Source organism: Bos mutus, chromosome 16 (genome assembly GCF_027580195.1).
Source record: "Bos mutus isolate GX-2022 chromosome 16, NWIPB_WYAK_1.1, whole genome shotgun sequence".
Classification (NCBI taxonomy): domain Eukaryota; kingdom Metazoa; phylum Chordata; class Mammalia; order Artiodactyla; family Bovidae; genus Bos; species Bos mutus.
In genome coordinates, this window is record NC_091632.1 from 64,828,800 (window position 1) to 64,845,722 (window position 16,923).

At 36.1% G+C, this 16,923-nt stretch overlaps 1 protein-coding gene across 6 annotated transcripts in view; it reads right to left on the reverse strand.

Moving 5' to 3' along the window:
- SPATA17 (spermatogenesis associated 17) overlaps positions 1-16,923 on the reverse strand; it is a 251,553-nt gene that overhangs the window by 53,322 nt on the left and 181,308 nt on the right. For all 6 annotated transcript variants that reach the window (XM_070384497.1, XM_070384501.1, XM_070384499.1 and 3 more), the window contains exon 9: positions 11,711-11,846. In XM_070384497.1, the coding sequence (XP_070240598.1) occupies positions 11,711-11,846 (136 nt within the window). The remainder of the gene's footprint in view (positions 1-11,710; positions 11,847-16,923) is intronic.

The following is a 16,923-nucleotide window of genomic DNA, read 5'->3' on the forward strand; positions in this document are numbered from 1 at the left end:
CATGAACCAGTCTCTGCTACCTACAAACTTTTCTTCTGCAGCTTTCTCACCTCTCTCAGCCTTCAAAGAACTGAAGAGAGTTAGGAGATTGCTCTGGATTAGGCTTTGGCTTAAGGGAATGTTGTGGCAGTTTGACCCTCTATCCAGATTAGTAAAACATTCTCCTTATAGGCCATAAGGCTGTTTCTATATGAACTAGAGCAGCACTTTTAATTTCTTTCGAGACCTTTTCCTCTGCATTCACAGCTTGGCTAACTGGTTCACGAGGCCTAGGTTTCAGCCTATCTTGGCTTTAGACATGCTTTCCTCATTAAGCTTAACCATTTCTTGCTTTTTTTTTTTCTTCTAATTTTATTTTATTTTTAAACTTTACATAATTGTATTAGTTTTGCCAAATATCAAAATGAATCCGCCACAGGTATACATGTGTTCCCCATCCTGAACCCTCCTCCTTCCTCCCTCCCCATACCATCCCTCTGGATCGTCCCAGTGCACTAGCCCCAAGCATCCAGTATCGTGCATCGAACCTGGACTGGCAACTCGTTTCTTACATGATATTTTACTTGTTTCAATGCCATTCTCCCAAATCTTCCCACCCTCTCCCTCTCCCACAGAGTCCATAAGACTGATCTATACATCAGTGTCTCTTTTGCTGTCTCCTACACAGGGTTATTGTTACCATCTTTCTAAATTCCATATATATGCGTTAGTATACTGTATTTATGTTTTTCCTTCTGGCTTACTTTACTCTGTATAATAGGCTCCAGTTTCATCCACCTCATTAGAACTGATTCAAATGTATTCTTTTTAATGGCTGAGTAATACTCCATTGTGTATATGTACCACAGTTTTCTTATCCATTCGTCTGCTGATGGACATCTAGGTTGCTTCCATGTCCTGGCTATTATAAACAGTGCTGCAATGAACATTGGGGTACACGTGTCTCTTTCCCTTCTGGTTTCCTCAGTGTGTATGCCCAGCAGTGGGATTGCTGGATCATAAGGCAGTTCTATTTCCAGTGTTTTAAGGAATCTCCACACTGTTCTCCATAGTGGCTGTACTAGTTTGCATTCCCACCAACAGTGTAAGAGGGTTCCCTTTTCTCCACACCCTCTCCAGCATTTATTATTTGTAGACTTTTGGATCGCAGCCATTCTGACTGGTGTGAAATGGTACCTCATAGTGGTTTTGATTTGCATTTCTCTGATAATGAGTGATGTTGAGCATCTTTTCATGTGTTTGTTAGCCATCTGTATGTCTTCTTTGGAGAAATGTCTATTTAGTTCTTTGGCCCATTTTTTGACTGGGTCATTTATTTTTCTGGAGTTGAGCTGTAGGAGTTGCTTGTATATTTTTGAGATTAGTTGTTTGTCAGTTGCTTCATTTGCTATTATTTTCTCCTATTCTGAAGGCTGCCTTTTCACCTTGCTAATAGTTTCCTTTGATGTGCAGAAGCTTTTAAGGTTAATTAGGTCCCATTTGTTTATTTTTGCTTTTATTTCCAATATTCTGGGAGGTGGGTCATAGAGGATCCTGCTGTGATGTATGTCGGAGAGTGTTTTGCCTATGTTCTCCTCTAGGAGTTTTATAGTTTCTGGTCTTACGTTTAGATCTTTAATCCATTTTGAGTTTATTTTTGTGTATGGTGTTAGAAAGTGGTCTAGTTTCATTCTTTTACAAGTGGTTGACCAGATTTCCCAGCACCACTTGTTAAAGAAATTGTCTTTAATCCATTGTATATTCTTGCCTCCTTTGTCAAAGATAAGGTGTCCATATGTGCGTGGATTTATCTCTGGGCTTTCTATTTTATTCCATTGATCAATATTTCTGTCTTTGTGCCAGTACCATACTGTCTTGATAACTTTGGCTTTGTAGTAGAGCCTGAAGTCAGGTAGGTTGATTCCTCCAGTTCCATTCTTCTTTCTCAAGATCGCTTTGGCTATTCGAGGTTTTTTTGTATTTCCATACAAATTGTGAAATTATTTGTTCTAGCTCTGTGAAGAATACTGTTGGTAGCTTGATAGGGATTGTGTTGAATCTATAAATTGCTTTGGGTAGTATACTCATTTTCACTATATTGATTCTTCCAATCCATGAACATGGTATATTTCTCCATCTATTAGTGTCCTCTTTGATTTCTTTCACCAGTGTTTTATAGTTTTCTATATATAGGTCTTTAGTTTCTTTAGGTAGATATATTCCTAAGTATTTTATTCTTTCCGTTGCAATGGTGAATGGAATTTTTTCCTTTTTTTTTTTTTGGAATTGTTTCCTTAATTTCTCTTTCTGTTTTCTCATTATTAGTGTATAGGAATGCAAGGGATTTCTGTGTGTTGATTTTATATCCTGTAACTTTACTATAATCATTGATTAGTTCTAGTAATTTTCTGGTGGAATCTTTAGGGTTTTCTATGTAGAGGATCATGTCATCTGCAAATAGTGAGAGTTTTACTTCTTCTTTTCCAATTTGGATTCCTTTTATTTCTTTTTCTGCTCTGATTGCTGTGGCCAAAACTTCCAAAACTATGTTGAATAGTAATGGTGAAAGTGGGCACCCTTGTCTTGTTCCTGACTTTAGAGGAAATGCTTTCAATTTTTCACCATTGAGGATAATGTTTGCTGTGGGTTTGTCATATATAGCTTTTATTATGTTGAGGTATGTTCCTTCTATTCCTGCTTTCTGGAGAGTTTTTATCATAAATGGATGTTGAATTTTGTCAAAGGCTTTCTCTGCATCTATTGAGATAATCATATGGCTTGCTTTTGATTTAAAGTGAGAAACGTATGATTCTTCCTTTAGAACATTTAGAGACTATTATAAGGTTATTAATTGACTTGATTCCAATATTTTTGTGTCTCAAGGAATAAGGATGCCAGAGGACAGGGAGAGAAATAGGGGAATGACCAGTCAGTGGAGCAGTCAGAACACACACAACATTTATCAATTAAGTTCATTGTCTCACATTAGCATGGTTTCTGGTGCCCCCAAACAATAAAATAGTAACATCAAAAATCACTCATCATAGAATAACCATAAATATATAGTAATAATAATACTAAAGTTTGAAATATGGTAATATTTACCAAAATGTGACACAGAAACATGAAGTGAGAAAATGCTGCTGGAAAAAATGGAGCTGATAAACTTGTTCAACAAAGGTTGCCACAAGCCTTCAATTTGTTTTTTTAAAAAATGCAGTATCCAAGAAGTGTGATGTGGCAAAGTACAATAAAATGAGCTACGCTTATAGCTTTTACTATAATGTCAATGTGTGAAAATAGGGCCAATAATGGTTAAATTTTAAATGATACAGAGAGTATTAGAGATTTAGAAGATCATCATATGTGGTCAAAATACATTAATGAAATAGAAAATTTAAAAGATCAATACAATAACAGCTAAATGTACAGTATTTACTTTGTTGGGTATCCTTCTACATAATTAATATGATTTCCTAATTCAGGCATCATAACAGTGTAAGGAAGGTAAAATAGTCCACTTTCCAAAGATGAGAAAACTCAGATACAGGGAATTTAAATAAACTGCTCAAAATCAGGCACATAAGCAGTCATTTGAAACTAGAAACTCTGACACCAGGATAATCGGATAGAGCTGGTGTCTTTATTTGAAGAGGGAGGACACCAACCACAGCACTCTTGCTCCCTGGGTACACACAGAAGATGCCGTGAGGACACTAGGGGAGGAGAGCCAGCAAGCGAGGCCTCACCAGAAACCAGCCCCGAGAGCACTTTGATCTTGGACTTCCGGGCCTCTGGATTGTGAAAAAACAAATACAACCCACCCGGTCTGTGGTATTTTGTTATGGCAACCTGAGCGGACTAACATAGTAACCAAAGTACATATGAAGAACACAAAAGGCTGTATGACAACAAGAGAGTGTTAGAAAATGAATGGGGAAAAAAAGAGCTTTTCACAATCACAATAAAATATAAGTTTCTTAGGAATAAGTCTAATAATAAATGTGTAGAATCCACGTGAGAAAACTACAACTTCTACTGAAAGGTGTGTGCTCTCGGAGAAGAAAGTTCAACTTCATTAAAATCAAGGACATGCTAGCTAAAACGTAACATCGCATCTATCCAATCGGCAAAAAATCTTAAGGTTGACAATAATAAATAATGGAAGGACTACTGTAGTATCACTGTTGTGAACTAAATCTGAATAGTTCTTTGTAAAATATAATCTTATGGAACAAATTTAAAAATGTATTCAATATATATCCTATAATCAGTAATACGTTTCTCTCATGTGAACCAGGAGATTTATAAAGGAATCAACATAATAGTCACATCAAAATGGTTGATTAGAGCAGCTGCAAATAATGCATATTTTTCTCCAATAAAATGGATAAATTGTGGCAACTCACGTGTGGAATACTTTACAACAGTGGAAAAAATTAAATGCAAGTAAAGGGCTTCCCTGGTGGCTCAGCTGGTAAAGAGTCCGCTGCGAGGCGGGAGACCTGGGTTTGATCCTTGGGTTGGGAAGATGCCCTGAAGAAGGTAAAAGCTACCCACTCCAGTATTCTGGCCTGGAGAATTCCACGGTCTGTATAGTCCATGAGGTTGCAAAGAGTCGGACACGACTGAGCGACTTTCACTTTCACTTTCACTATACATGGTAAGAGAGCTTACCAAGTGGTGCTAGTTGTAAAGAACCCACCTGCTAATGCAGGGGACATAAGACATGGGTTCGATCCCTGGGTAGAGAAGATTCCCTGGAGGAGGGCATGGCCACCCACTCCAATATTCTTGTTTGGAGAATCCCATGGACAGAGAAACCTTCTACAGTCCATAGCGTCACAAAGAATCGGACACAACTGAAGCGACTTAGCATGCATGCATGCATACACAGTAAGTGTGAGGTATAGAAAGCCGTTTGAAAAATACGTGTGATTTGATTTACACATTTATACAAATACATTTATATAAAATGCCTAAGATATGCAAAACTAGCTATTGCTCAGGAATACAAATATGTAATAAAAGCATAAAAGCAAAGGAAGTATTTACAATTCAGGATAGCAGATCTCTCTCGTTGGAAACAGAAAAGATGGAATCATTGAAGTAACACACAAGACTTCTAAATAACAGGAATGTCTTCTCTCTAAGCCAGGTAAAGATTTCACTAATTCATTATTTTATAAATAATATTCTGGTATTCTGTATCATCTTGACACATAATAAAGATATTTTTTAAATGTACAAACTATTATGTATAAAATAAGCTATAAAGTTATACTGTACAACACAGGAAAAATAGCCAATATTCTACAATAATTGTAAATAGAGCACAACCTTTAAAAATTGTGAGTCACTATGCTGTACACTTGTAACTTATATAATACTGTACATCAACTACAACTTTAAAAAATAAAAGCCAAAAAAATTAAAATTCAACAGAATAAAACATATATATAATGTACAAAAGTTTGGTGCATTAAAGAACAGAGTTAATATAAAATAATAAAGATTCTGCAAATATTTCACAGCAAATTAAAAGCTAACTAAATGAAGTACATAATAATAGAACCAATCCCTTTTATAATAATTCCACAGAATTAACCATTTGTTATTATATCTAGCAAAAATATTTCCAATATTTGAGATAAAGTATCGGTACTTTCAGAAAACTGGAGGTTTCAGGGTCTGTGACCTAAAAATTCTAGATAAAAGATGTTAAGATCTTTTTAATGCATAAATGACCTGGGGAAAGATCAAGGGGATTCCTTGGAAGAAAGAACTGACAAGAAAGTGCATTCCAGTGAGCATGATAGGCAGCTTCTGTCACATGGTATACACACATCCATAGAGTTCCAGAGTCTGGGCACAGTATGGCACATGGTCAAGAAACAGACATCTGGGCTTTGGGTACAGCAAGAGGTTAGACCAGAGAACAAGGTATAAAATCCAGCATTCCTGAAAAATAATATTTTCAGTAGATGAAGTAGAAAAAGAAAAAGATCCTATTAGGGAGACTTTGAGCATATATAACCATCTCACCCTTGGATCTGAGTTGAGTAGAAAAAAGTAAATAATTAAGTTCAGGAATCACATTGAGATTAAAAACTTTCAGAAAGAAAATACATAGGCAAGCCGCAACTCCTCTAGGTGTCAAACAAAGATGGTGCCCTACAGCATAGGGCACAGCTGCACATCTAGGGCAAGCATCTTACCCAGGGTGATGTAAACATTACAGACCTCAGAAGGAAACGTTTGCCATAGTCGCTCTTGGGCTGTACAGTTATTAATCTAATGGAGTGATCTCTCAATCTCTTTGTGACAATTTTATTTTATTGTCACAAAATAAAATTTTTAAAAAAACCATTTACCATGGTTCTTATAAAAATGTGTTACATTACGTTTGCTCATCACTAAAAGGTATTATTTTAGACTCAAACACAAACTGAGTACTTAGGTTGATGTGTTTAATCGCTAAGTCGTGTTTGGCTCTTTTCGACGCCATGGACTGTAGCCTGACAGGCTCCTCTATTCATGGAATTTTCCAGGCAAGAATACTAGAGTGGGTTGCCATGCCCTCCTCCAGAGGATCTTCCCAACCCAGGGACTGAACCCACATCTCCTTCATTGGCAGGCAGATTCTTTACTGCTGAGTCACCACGGAAGCCCACTTGGGTTAATAATTAAAGACTAATATGGTCAGTTCTAATCTACTGAAAATCTTGGAAACATCACTGCATATATTAATATCATATTTATTCATGAATTAAAATTAAAATTAGAAACTCTTGAACTCATTTTTAAAACTATAACTGAAAATTTCCACACAATGTAACAAACCTATCTGAAACAAAATATTGATGAAAAAGCTAAGGAAGTGTAAATTTATACATCTCAACACTACACATCCAAGCTATTCTATAGGTTAAACACTATTTTTCAATATAGTGTAACACAATAGTGGTTCTCTCCTAAAGGCATAATAAACTAGAGTATATGCAAAAATGTATGCATATTCAAATGCACAATACTTTATAATAAAAAACTGTATACGCTTATATTTTCCCTGATGGTTGCTGACCTCTGGAATTCAGGTACAAGGATAATCAGAGGGAGAACGCTGAAGAAGTTCAGTCCCAGATATATCGTCAGAGAGACAGAAAAAGCACTTAAACTGAATATTTGATTATTGAAGACCATCCTCCTAAGCAAAATATTTTCCCTCAATTACACTTAATTATTTAATTGTTTACATTTGCTAATGAAACGAAACAACCCAAAACAAACAACGGTCGGGGGCTGTTTTCAGCAGACACATAATCATCCGTCAGCGTGTACAGAAAGATTCTTAAAATTATATGAAGCTGGTCTGTTTAAAGAGAAAGGCATATTTTATCCCAATCAATGCATAAGAGTAAAATTACCCATAACTGAGGCCTGTTTCTCTGATGTACAGTTCAGCTGTAATGATCCCCACACACTGCTCCTGCACATCAATTATGATAATCATAATCACGGTCGTTGAGCTGGGTGTTCATTATTATCAGGATGCTGGTGACAGCAGATTCAATCACCGGGTGCCATGGGCAAGCAGTCACAGTCCCACCCAAGTTTCTGCAGACAGCGACGTGCCACATTAAATCTATGATGTGTTCCACATCCCACTCCATTCCAAACGCCGTCGACGGTAAAGGTCAACTTTATGTTCTGTGCAATATGCTTAGGCTCTCTAAATTAATTCTTTGGAGTACTAGATATTTTTATGCTTTGTAGCTTAAAAAATTCTGTTTAGGACCAAAATGCATGTGGAAATAACACAAAAGGGCTGATCTACTGCTGTAATTCACCTATAATAAGGCGTGGGAGGAGAAGCTCTGTCAACATGAACCATCTTAAAAGTCTCTTCTTGAATTTTGCAAATAAGGGAAAACATGAAGTGGTTCCTATAGTCAGTTGTCCAAAATGCATATGAAACTCATTCTTATTCAGATAAAGGCCTGAGACTATCGTTTCTGCTTCAGTAAATATGAACATGTTCGGATGTTTTGACAATCAAAAGAATGTTTTTAGTAGAAAATTTTTTCTCGGCCAACTCTTTTAGACCTAGTCAGATAGATGAAATTAATGGTGACTGATAGATTCTCCTTATTTAATTTCATTTCTCTTTCAGATATTGAGATCAGTGCAACAAAGAATTTATAAATACAAAGTCTTTGCTGCTGCTGCTAAGTCGCTTCAGTCGTGTCTGACTCTGTGCAACCCCATAGACGGCAGCCCACCAGGCTTCCCCGTCCCTGGGATTCTCCAGGCAAGAACACTGGAGTGGGTTGCCATTGCCTTCTCCAGTGCATGAAAGTGAAAAGTGAAAGTGAAGTCGCTTAGTCGTGTCCGACTCTTAGCGACCCCATGGACTGCAGCCTACCAGGCTCTTCCGTCCATGGGATTTTCCAGGCAAGAGTACTGGAGTGGGGTGCCATTGCCTTCTCTGACAAAGTCTTTAGGTGAACTTAAAAAAAGTTTGACCATTTAAGACACAGACCTAGAATCTAACAGTTAACTTAGAGCATTTTACAGTTAGATAAAAGAAATATGAGTAAATTATATGATATGTATACTTTATTATTGATTTCCATAAATTCAAAAAATGATATATATATATTATTCTTCATTATTGATTTTCATACTGTCAGGAAAATTATATTATTTGCTCTTAATCTGCTGACTTTGTGATGTCTTTATATACTGTTCATGTTAATAACATGAAAATAAAACAAAAATATTAAATACTATTTATTAACTGATTTAATATGAATATGATTAGAGAAATAAAACATTTTACTTTTCTCTCAATGTATACCCTTTATCTTAGTTGTATAACAAATGGTCTGACAGTTACAACCTCCATGCTTAAATAAACGAAAGAGAAAAAAATTCTCCAGGCACACAAACTTAAAACATGATGCAAAGAGTGGAGAACAGGAACCAAATATATTTGTTTCTTAATTTCAGTAAATCTAATGCATTCAACTAAATCTTATGTGTATTTAAATGTTTGTAAATAGTCCATCTTCCAATAGAAGCAGCATAAAACGACACCAGTCTTTTCCCTCTTCAACATTTTGAACTCGACAACTCACTACAACAATCCTTCATCTACTAATAATCAATAAGTTGTGGTCTCATGTCTCCAAAATCAAACAAAGTTTTATCTAAAATAAAGAAAAATCAGTGGGCTTTTAATCATTTATTGGGCAGATCACTGAGCAGCAAGTCAAAACATAAAATATTTTCATAGAAACAATAGAATGGCTACCATTGTACTTTGTAGAATCTATTGGCTACACAGGAATAATTTGTCAATCTAATAAGGTTATTTTAAGAGATCAGAGGAAGCGGAAAAGAAGGAAATGAGGAATAAAATTAAATTTGCATTTAATATCTTTCTATGTGATTTTGTGCAAGTGGATTAATGATTTATTAAGACATAAGGAATCTCTACACTTTCTTAGTTTTCAGGATCTACAAGAACGATTATTTGTCATTAACTTTCCAAGTATGTGTACTTTCTAAAAGTATACAGAGGCAACAATGATTCCTCCAAAAGAACAAAATAAACTTTTTTTTTTTAAGTGAATATCCAAGAGTCTCTATAACTTGATTAATCTAGTGAGATGAATGCATAGTCTTGGAATATGTCAAACATATGAATAAACCTATGGCATAAAACCCAAAAGAACCATATTATTTTAGGAAAGAGACACTGGCGCAAGGATTTTTCTTATATTGAAGTAGCGCAGTGTCCTAAGATAAGTCATTTACATTTTAAAGAAATGAAATGAGGATTTCCTTGAATTAAATAGAATGGTGACGGCTAAACAGCAAAAAATAAAATTCACGTCAAATAGAAAAATGAGTTGTAGATCACATTATGTACATTCAAAATACAAAATTAAAAGGTTTAAAAATCATATTTACCCTATATTCTGAATGGCTGCATATTAGGTAAAAAACAAATGCCTGGCATAGTCTTGCTATGGATTTTTTATGTAATAATATTGTTATCAACTTTCAGGTTTATCAGTCAGTGGACCAGATTGAACTACTCATTGTACATATTCCTTATGCCATGGAATTAATGTTTAGTGTTCTAGAAGACCATTAAAAAAAAAAAAAAAGACTTAGTAGCTACAAAAGAAAAAGCGACTTCCAAAGGAATCCAAGCACGAATTCCCTTTGACAATGCCATTATTTACAATGTCCTTAAAAAAGAACTTTTCTTAGAATTTGGTAAAGAAAGATCTCATTTCCCTTAAAGGTCTAACATGTTTCTTTCACTTGGGCAGTAAGGATGCCTCTGCAACTCTTGTTCTCTGCATCTTAGATTCCAACAGGTTGTATTTCCTAAGTCTCTGACCACCATAGTCACGTGCAAGCATGCTCAGTTGCTCAGTCATGTGAGACTCTTTGCAACTCCATAGACTGCAGCCCGCCTAGCTGTTTTGTCCATGGGATTCTCCAGGCAAGTATACTGGAGTGAGTTGCCATGCCCTCCTCCCAGTCCCCCTTTATTTTGTGGGCATAGGTGCTCTTCTCATCTAAGATTGTTTCCCCTTGTTTAAATTTCTAGAATATGGCCTATGTTGTATTTACCACTTGATAAGGTGCCTTCGGGGTCTTTCCTGGTGGCTCAGGAGTAAAGAATCCACTTGCAATGCGGGATATATGGGTTTGATCCCTGGATTGGGAATATCCCCTGAAGAAGGGCATGGCAACCCACTCCAGTATTCTTGCCTGGAGAATTCCATGGCCAGAAGAGCCTGGCGGACTATAGTTCATAGTGTCGCAAAGAGTCGGACATGACTGAAGCAACTTGGCATGCACACACACAAGCAAGGTGTCTTAAGTCCTTTTGGTAGGAGACTGTGTGTAAATGAATAAATCCTCATTGACAGACTACTAATAGAAACAATAGGCCTGGTAGTGTATGGAACTCAGTAGCTCTAGGCCCTTTCCAGAATATAATTTCCTGCTCCACTTTATCTGTATAATTTTGATATGAGTAAGTTTGAGTTTCTAATTGCTAGACAATAGGTTAAAAACCCAGTAAGAACTTTCCTTGTTGCCTCCTATAGTATAAGACATGTAGGTAGGGGTTTTCCCATTTTAGAAATTTTTATTTAAGTGCTAGCAACTATAATTCTGGAATCCAAAAGTAAATATTTATCTGCTTTTTCCTTTTCTATGTCATATATATAGATAGGATATCACATATATCTCCCCTTTCTTCTTTCCTTCTTCCCTCTTACCCTCCCTCTTTCCTTTTTCCCTTCCTTTCTTCTTCCTTCTTTCCTAAATACCTATCTACATATACACGAAGGTTGAAAGAAAGCAAGGAAGCACTGATCTCCATGCCTGAGAGTTAGCTTAACTCTATTCCACAGATTCAGACTTGACCCTAATTGGCTTTGCCAAAGCTAATGATCCATGCCATTGACCACAGGGTGGCCGAACCATAAAACACAAGAAGACGACAACAAAAAAAATCCACAAAAAAACTTAAACCTCTTACTGACACACTAAGCTGCACTATCTTCTTATAAAATAGCTAAAAATAATTCTGTAACCATGAAGATGTTGGTTGTAATGAGAGTATATTTGCTATAATCAGTGTCCATTTTTAGCATTTTCAAAGAAACATTATTTTCTTTTTAATATTGCATCAACTCACCTTGTTACAGATCCATCTCTTAGGATTTTCATCTCGGAAATGTTGAGTTCCATAAGCATCAGGACCATATTTGCTTGATAAATGCATTGTCGGAACGTATTTTTTGTTTTTATGATAGGAAGAAAATGGCAAAAACCTGAAAGAACATTAAGGTAATTGTCTTAATTTGATTTGTAGAGACATTTGACTAAAAAACAAAGAATTTAAAGAAGTCGTAAATTTAGGGAAAATAACACATGGCTTGGAATCAGAACAACCAGGTCTTCACTTCAGTCTTGGCCACTGACTATTTCTGTTACTACCTTCTATGGATCTTCATTCCTTATTCCACAAATGGAGACACTAACATTTTACAGAATTTTGTGGGTCTCAAATATTTGCTAAATATAGAAAATGTTAATTAATTAATTGTGCCAAGTAACTAAAAACTCATCACATAAGTAAAAATGCCCTTAATAAGATGGTATTCCCCAAATGTAAAGGATGGCTACCATTGGCAACTCTCATTGAAATGGGCTTTCTTCACATCTTAACTTACCCAAATAATAAAGGCATTCTTGGTACAGAGTATGGATAAGGAAGCTTCTGAGTCAGTCAGACCTATATTTGCATCTTAGCTTTGCCCCTGCTATGTTTTCCCTCATGCTATGGAGTAAACTGGAAGGAAAGTGTTAGCTGCTCAGTCACATCTAACTGTTTGAGAATCCATGAACTGTAGCCCACCAGGCTCTTCTATCTATGGGATTTTTTTCCAGGAAAGAACATGGAGTGGGTCATCACTCGCTTCTTCAGGGGATCTTCCTGACACAGGGATCAAACCCAGGTCTCCTGCATTGCAGGCAGATTCTTTACCATTTGAGCCACGAATGAACAACTTAATATACACAAAACTTACATGGTGCTGAAAACACCATGTAAGTATTCAATAAATAATGGTATTGCAAAAGTAGAAGTAGCTTATTGTCATAGCTCTCAGTATCAGCACCACTATCATCACCGCCGTCATCATTATCATTATTAGTTTTAATTTTATTTTGATCAACATAAAACTAAAAATTTTAAACTCTCACAGAACATCTCAGATTATGATACATTTATACTGTAACCTGATGAATTGTTTAATCCCCCATCAAAACCTTCTGAAAAAAGAGTAAAGGGATTTTTTTAAAAGTTATAAGTTCATAGGAAAGAGGACACAAGAGAAAAAAACAGAAGAGGAAAATGCTAACAAATTTTTGGCAGGTGGAATGCAGATAGAAAAGTCGAGTTCCAAAAGAGGAAGACGCCAAAGAGAAATTATGCCATTAGTTCTGCAGAATCCTGGAAGATTCTGGAAGCTACTGCAATGGGTGAGAGTGAAGAATAAAGCTGAAAACAGGTGAGAAACCTATGCAAACCCCCAGGTTTCTCTCCCAGTTCATATATTCATAAAAAGAATGTATTCTCAGAAATATTACATCAGAAAGCTCTGGGCACAGGCAGGCCAGAGTGAGGCACCAAATGGAATACATGAATTCTAATTCAAAGATTACTCACTGAACTCTTCCCTTGCTCCTCTTGAAGTGACCTGGCAGCTTGACTAATAGATTTCAGAAGACTAACTGTTTCTTCTCAAAAGATACTGAGAGTTCCCAGTGCAACAACTTCAAATATCAACATTTGGAAATTTCTTAATTAAAAGGTCATATCCCAGTGTCTATCAGTCAAATAAGCCACTCTCACACACAAATACACTTTTAATCTGATGGTTAGAGTTTCCTTTTTAATATGAATTTATAAATGGATTGTCATTTGGGGAAACTACCAAGATGGAGGGCTTTCCTAGTAACTCAGATGGTTCAATCCCCGGGTTGGGAAGATTCCTTGGAGAAGGGAGTGGCTACCCATTCCAGTATTCTTGCCTGGAGAATTCCATGGTTCAATGAGGCATTGGCTCACACGGTAAAGAATCTGCCTGCCAGTGCAGGAGAACTGGGTTTGATCTCTGAGTTGGGAAGATCCCCTGGAAAAGGGAATGGCAACCCACTCCAGTACTCTTGCCTGGAGAGCCCCACGGACAGAGGATCCCAGTGGGCTATAGTCCATGGGGTCACAAAGAGTCAGACACGACTGAGCAACTAACACCAAGATGGAAGAAAAACTCATATCTAAATATAAGAGATAATCTAAGAAGAAACATATAATATAGGAAAGAGGAGTAAACATCAGAAAATTTTAATTAATATAATCAAAAGAGATATGGTATCAATAATATTAGAGCTAGATCCTGTTTTAAATACAAGAAACTTTTAGAGGGAAAAAAGCAAGCTCTGGGAAGTAAGTATTTAATTTATGACTAAATTAAATATTCTGCCAAGAAAAATACTTTGAAATTCAGACACAGAAAAAACGAAATTGAGGTTAAACAAATTTTGGGGCAGATGCTGATATTTTCACATATATTATCTTATTTAATTAAGACAAGGAAAGGGCCTTTTTAAAAATCCCAATTCAATTGAAATTTCTCCCATTATATTCATGAATTTGTTTAAAAAATAATAAGCTTAGGAAATGTGTTATTGCATAAAGTTTCACACCTCTCTACAATTTCTTTTTAATGTTTATTAAGAAATTCCTTTTAAATATTTTTCCGAAGAAAATACCTTCTACATCTATTTAAGATAAAAAATAAACAGAACACAGAGCTTTGAATATACAAAATTCCACAAGTATGTATTATATATGCCCTTGGGAAAAGAGCTCTCATGTAAGACAGATTACGGTCCTTCCAGTGCTAATTTGCACACGGGATGGACAACACTCACACAAAAAATTAATGTGGCCCCAATGTCCCTTAGTATACAGAGGGGGTGCTGGGAGCCGGCTGCTGCACTTACACTTTTTATCACTTCTGAATTGCATTTTAATAGTACATTTTTCTTTTGTGTCTGGGCAAAATTTGCTTTCTCAAGAGACTGGATGGCTGAAAAGATAAGGCTCAAAGACTAGGTATTTCCCTGCACCTGAATTAATTTTAATTCCATTGAGCCATAATGTTTCATTAGAGAAACATGTAATGCGTATTAAGTGCACATGTGTACGTGTATAGCTGTATATATAATGAAAGTATTTAGATTCATTTTATAAATAATATTTAAAAATCTATCTTCAAATTCAGAAGAAATTATTTAAGTCTCAGATAGATTGCTATATAAAAGTACAAACAGCTATGAAAACCCTAAAAATAAATTGAGCTTTCAATCAAAAGTTTAGACAATGATCAACTTTACTTTTAAAATGGTATCTTTTAACAGTTTTAAATATATATTCAGATGTGCTTTATTCTTGCAGAGAGTACTTTTCAATTAACTGAACATTATATTAAAGAAGAAGGTGTTATGGGTTTGCCTATTAATTTTTATAATGTCATCAAAGACACAGATCTGGCAGAAATTCTTAAATTCAGTGTGGAGATACAGTGGTATATACAAATAAGTCATTACTTGAGTGTCTGTAGAGTTAGAAAAGAATTGGTAGAGGTCTCAGGAAGCAAAAATTAAAATTAATCAACTTATACAAAATATTGGAGAAGGAAATGGCGACCTACTCCAGTACTCTTGCCTGGAGAATCCCATGGACAAAGGAGCCTGGTGGGCTACAGTCCATGGGGTCGCAAAGAGTTGGACGTGACTGAGCGACTAACACACACATACAAAATATATGGAAGTGAGTTAGAGAATGAAAATGGTTGCTGAAGAAACTGAAAGGGGCTCAGCATAACTAGAAAATTGAGTTCTTTATGAAGGAAGCAAAGGAGATCATGAACAGCTTTATAGCAGAGATGAGATGGCCCTAGGAGACTATGTATAGAAATATATTACAGATCTTTATAAATTGTGAAACATTTTTCTCCATATATATTGATTGCCCAAAAGAGTAGTTATCCAAGTCATGATGAACCTTGACTTAGGTAAATCATTTCAAACTGGGCATGGAGATAATGATTCATAGATAGCGAGACACATAGCTAGGGAACAAGTCTCAAATACCTGTTCAGGTTTCAAACATGTCCTAGAGAAGCCTTCTCTCTATTAAAGGGTGACTAATGAAACATATGTATTAAGCTCAAAGCAGGATTAAGGGTACTTTATTACAAGTTAGGAATTTGACTCCAGATAACAATAAATTCTTCAATGAGTTAAGATCACAATAAATTCTCCACTGAGTTATGCAAAGCATGTGAATTAAGTCTTTTCGCCTGGGCTAGAGGCAGGAAAAAAGAGCCAACTAGACCAAGTTTGAATGCAGAGTGCATCTTGAATGCAGAGTTCCAAAGAACAGCAAGGAGAGATAAGAAAGCTTTCCTCAGAGAACAATGCAAAGAAACAGAGAAAAATAATAGAATGGGAAAGACTAGAGATCTCTTCAAGAGAAGTAGAGATATCAAGGGAACACTTCATACAAAGATGGGCACAATAAAGGACAGAAATAGTATGCACCTAACAGAAACAAGATATTAAGAAAAGGAGGCAAAAATACACAGAACTGTACAAAAAAAGATCTCAATGACCCAGATAACCATGATGGTGTGATCACTCAACTAGAGCCAGACATCCTGGAATATGAAGTCAAGTAGGCCTTAGGAAGCATCACTATGAACAAAGCTAGTAGAGGTGATCGAATTCCAGCTGAGCTATTTCAAATCCTAAAAGATGATGCTCTGAAAGTACTGCACTCAATATGCCAGCAAATTTGGAAAACTCAGCAGTGGCCACAGGACTGGAAAAGGTGTTTTCATTCCAATCCCAAAGAAAGGCAATGCCAAAGAATGTTCAAAGTACTGCACAATTGCACTCATCTCACATGCTAGTAAAGTAATGCTCAAAATTCTCCAAGCCAGGCTTCAACAGTATGTGAACCGAGAACTTCCAGATGTTTAAGCTGGATTTAGAAAAGGAAGAGGAACCAGAGATCAAATAGCCAACATCTGTTGGATCATCAAAAAAGCAAGAAATTTACAGAAAAACATCTACTTCTGCTTTACTGACTATGGCAAAGCCTTTCACTGTGTGGATCACAACAAACTGTGGAAAAATTCTTCAAGAGATGGGAATACCAGACCACCTGACCTGCCTTCTGAGAAATCTGTATGCAAGTCGGGAAGCAACAGTTAGAACTGGACATGGAACAATGGACTGGTTCCAAAATGGTAAAGGAGTATGTGAAGGTTGTAT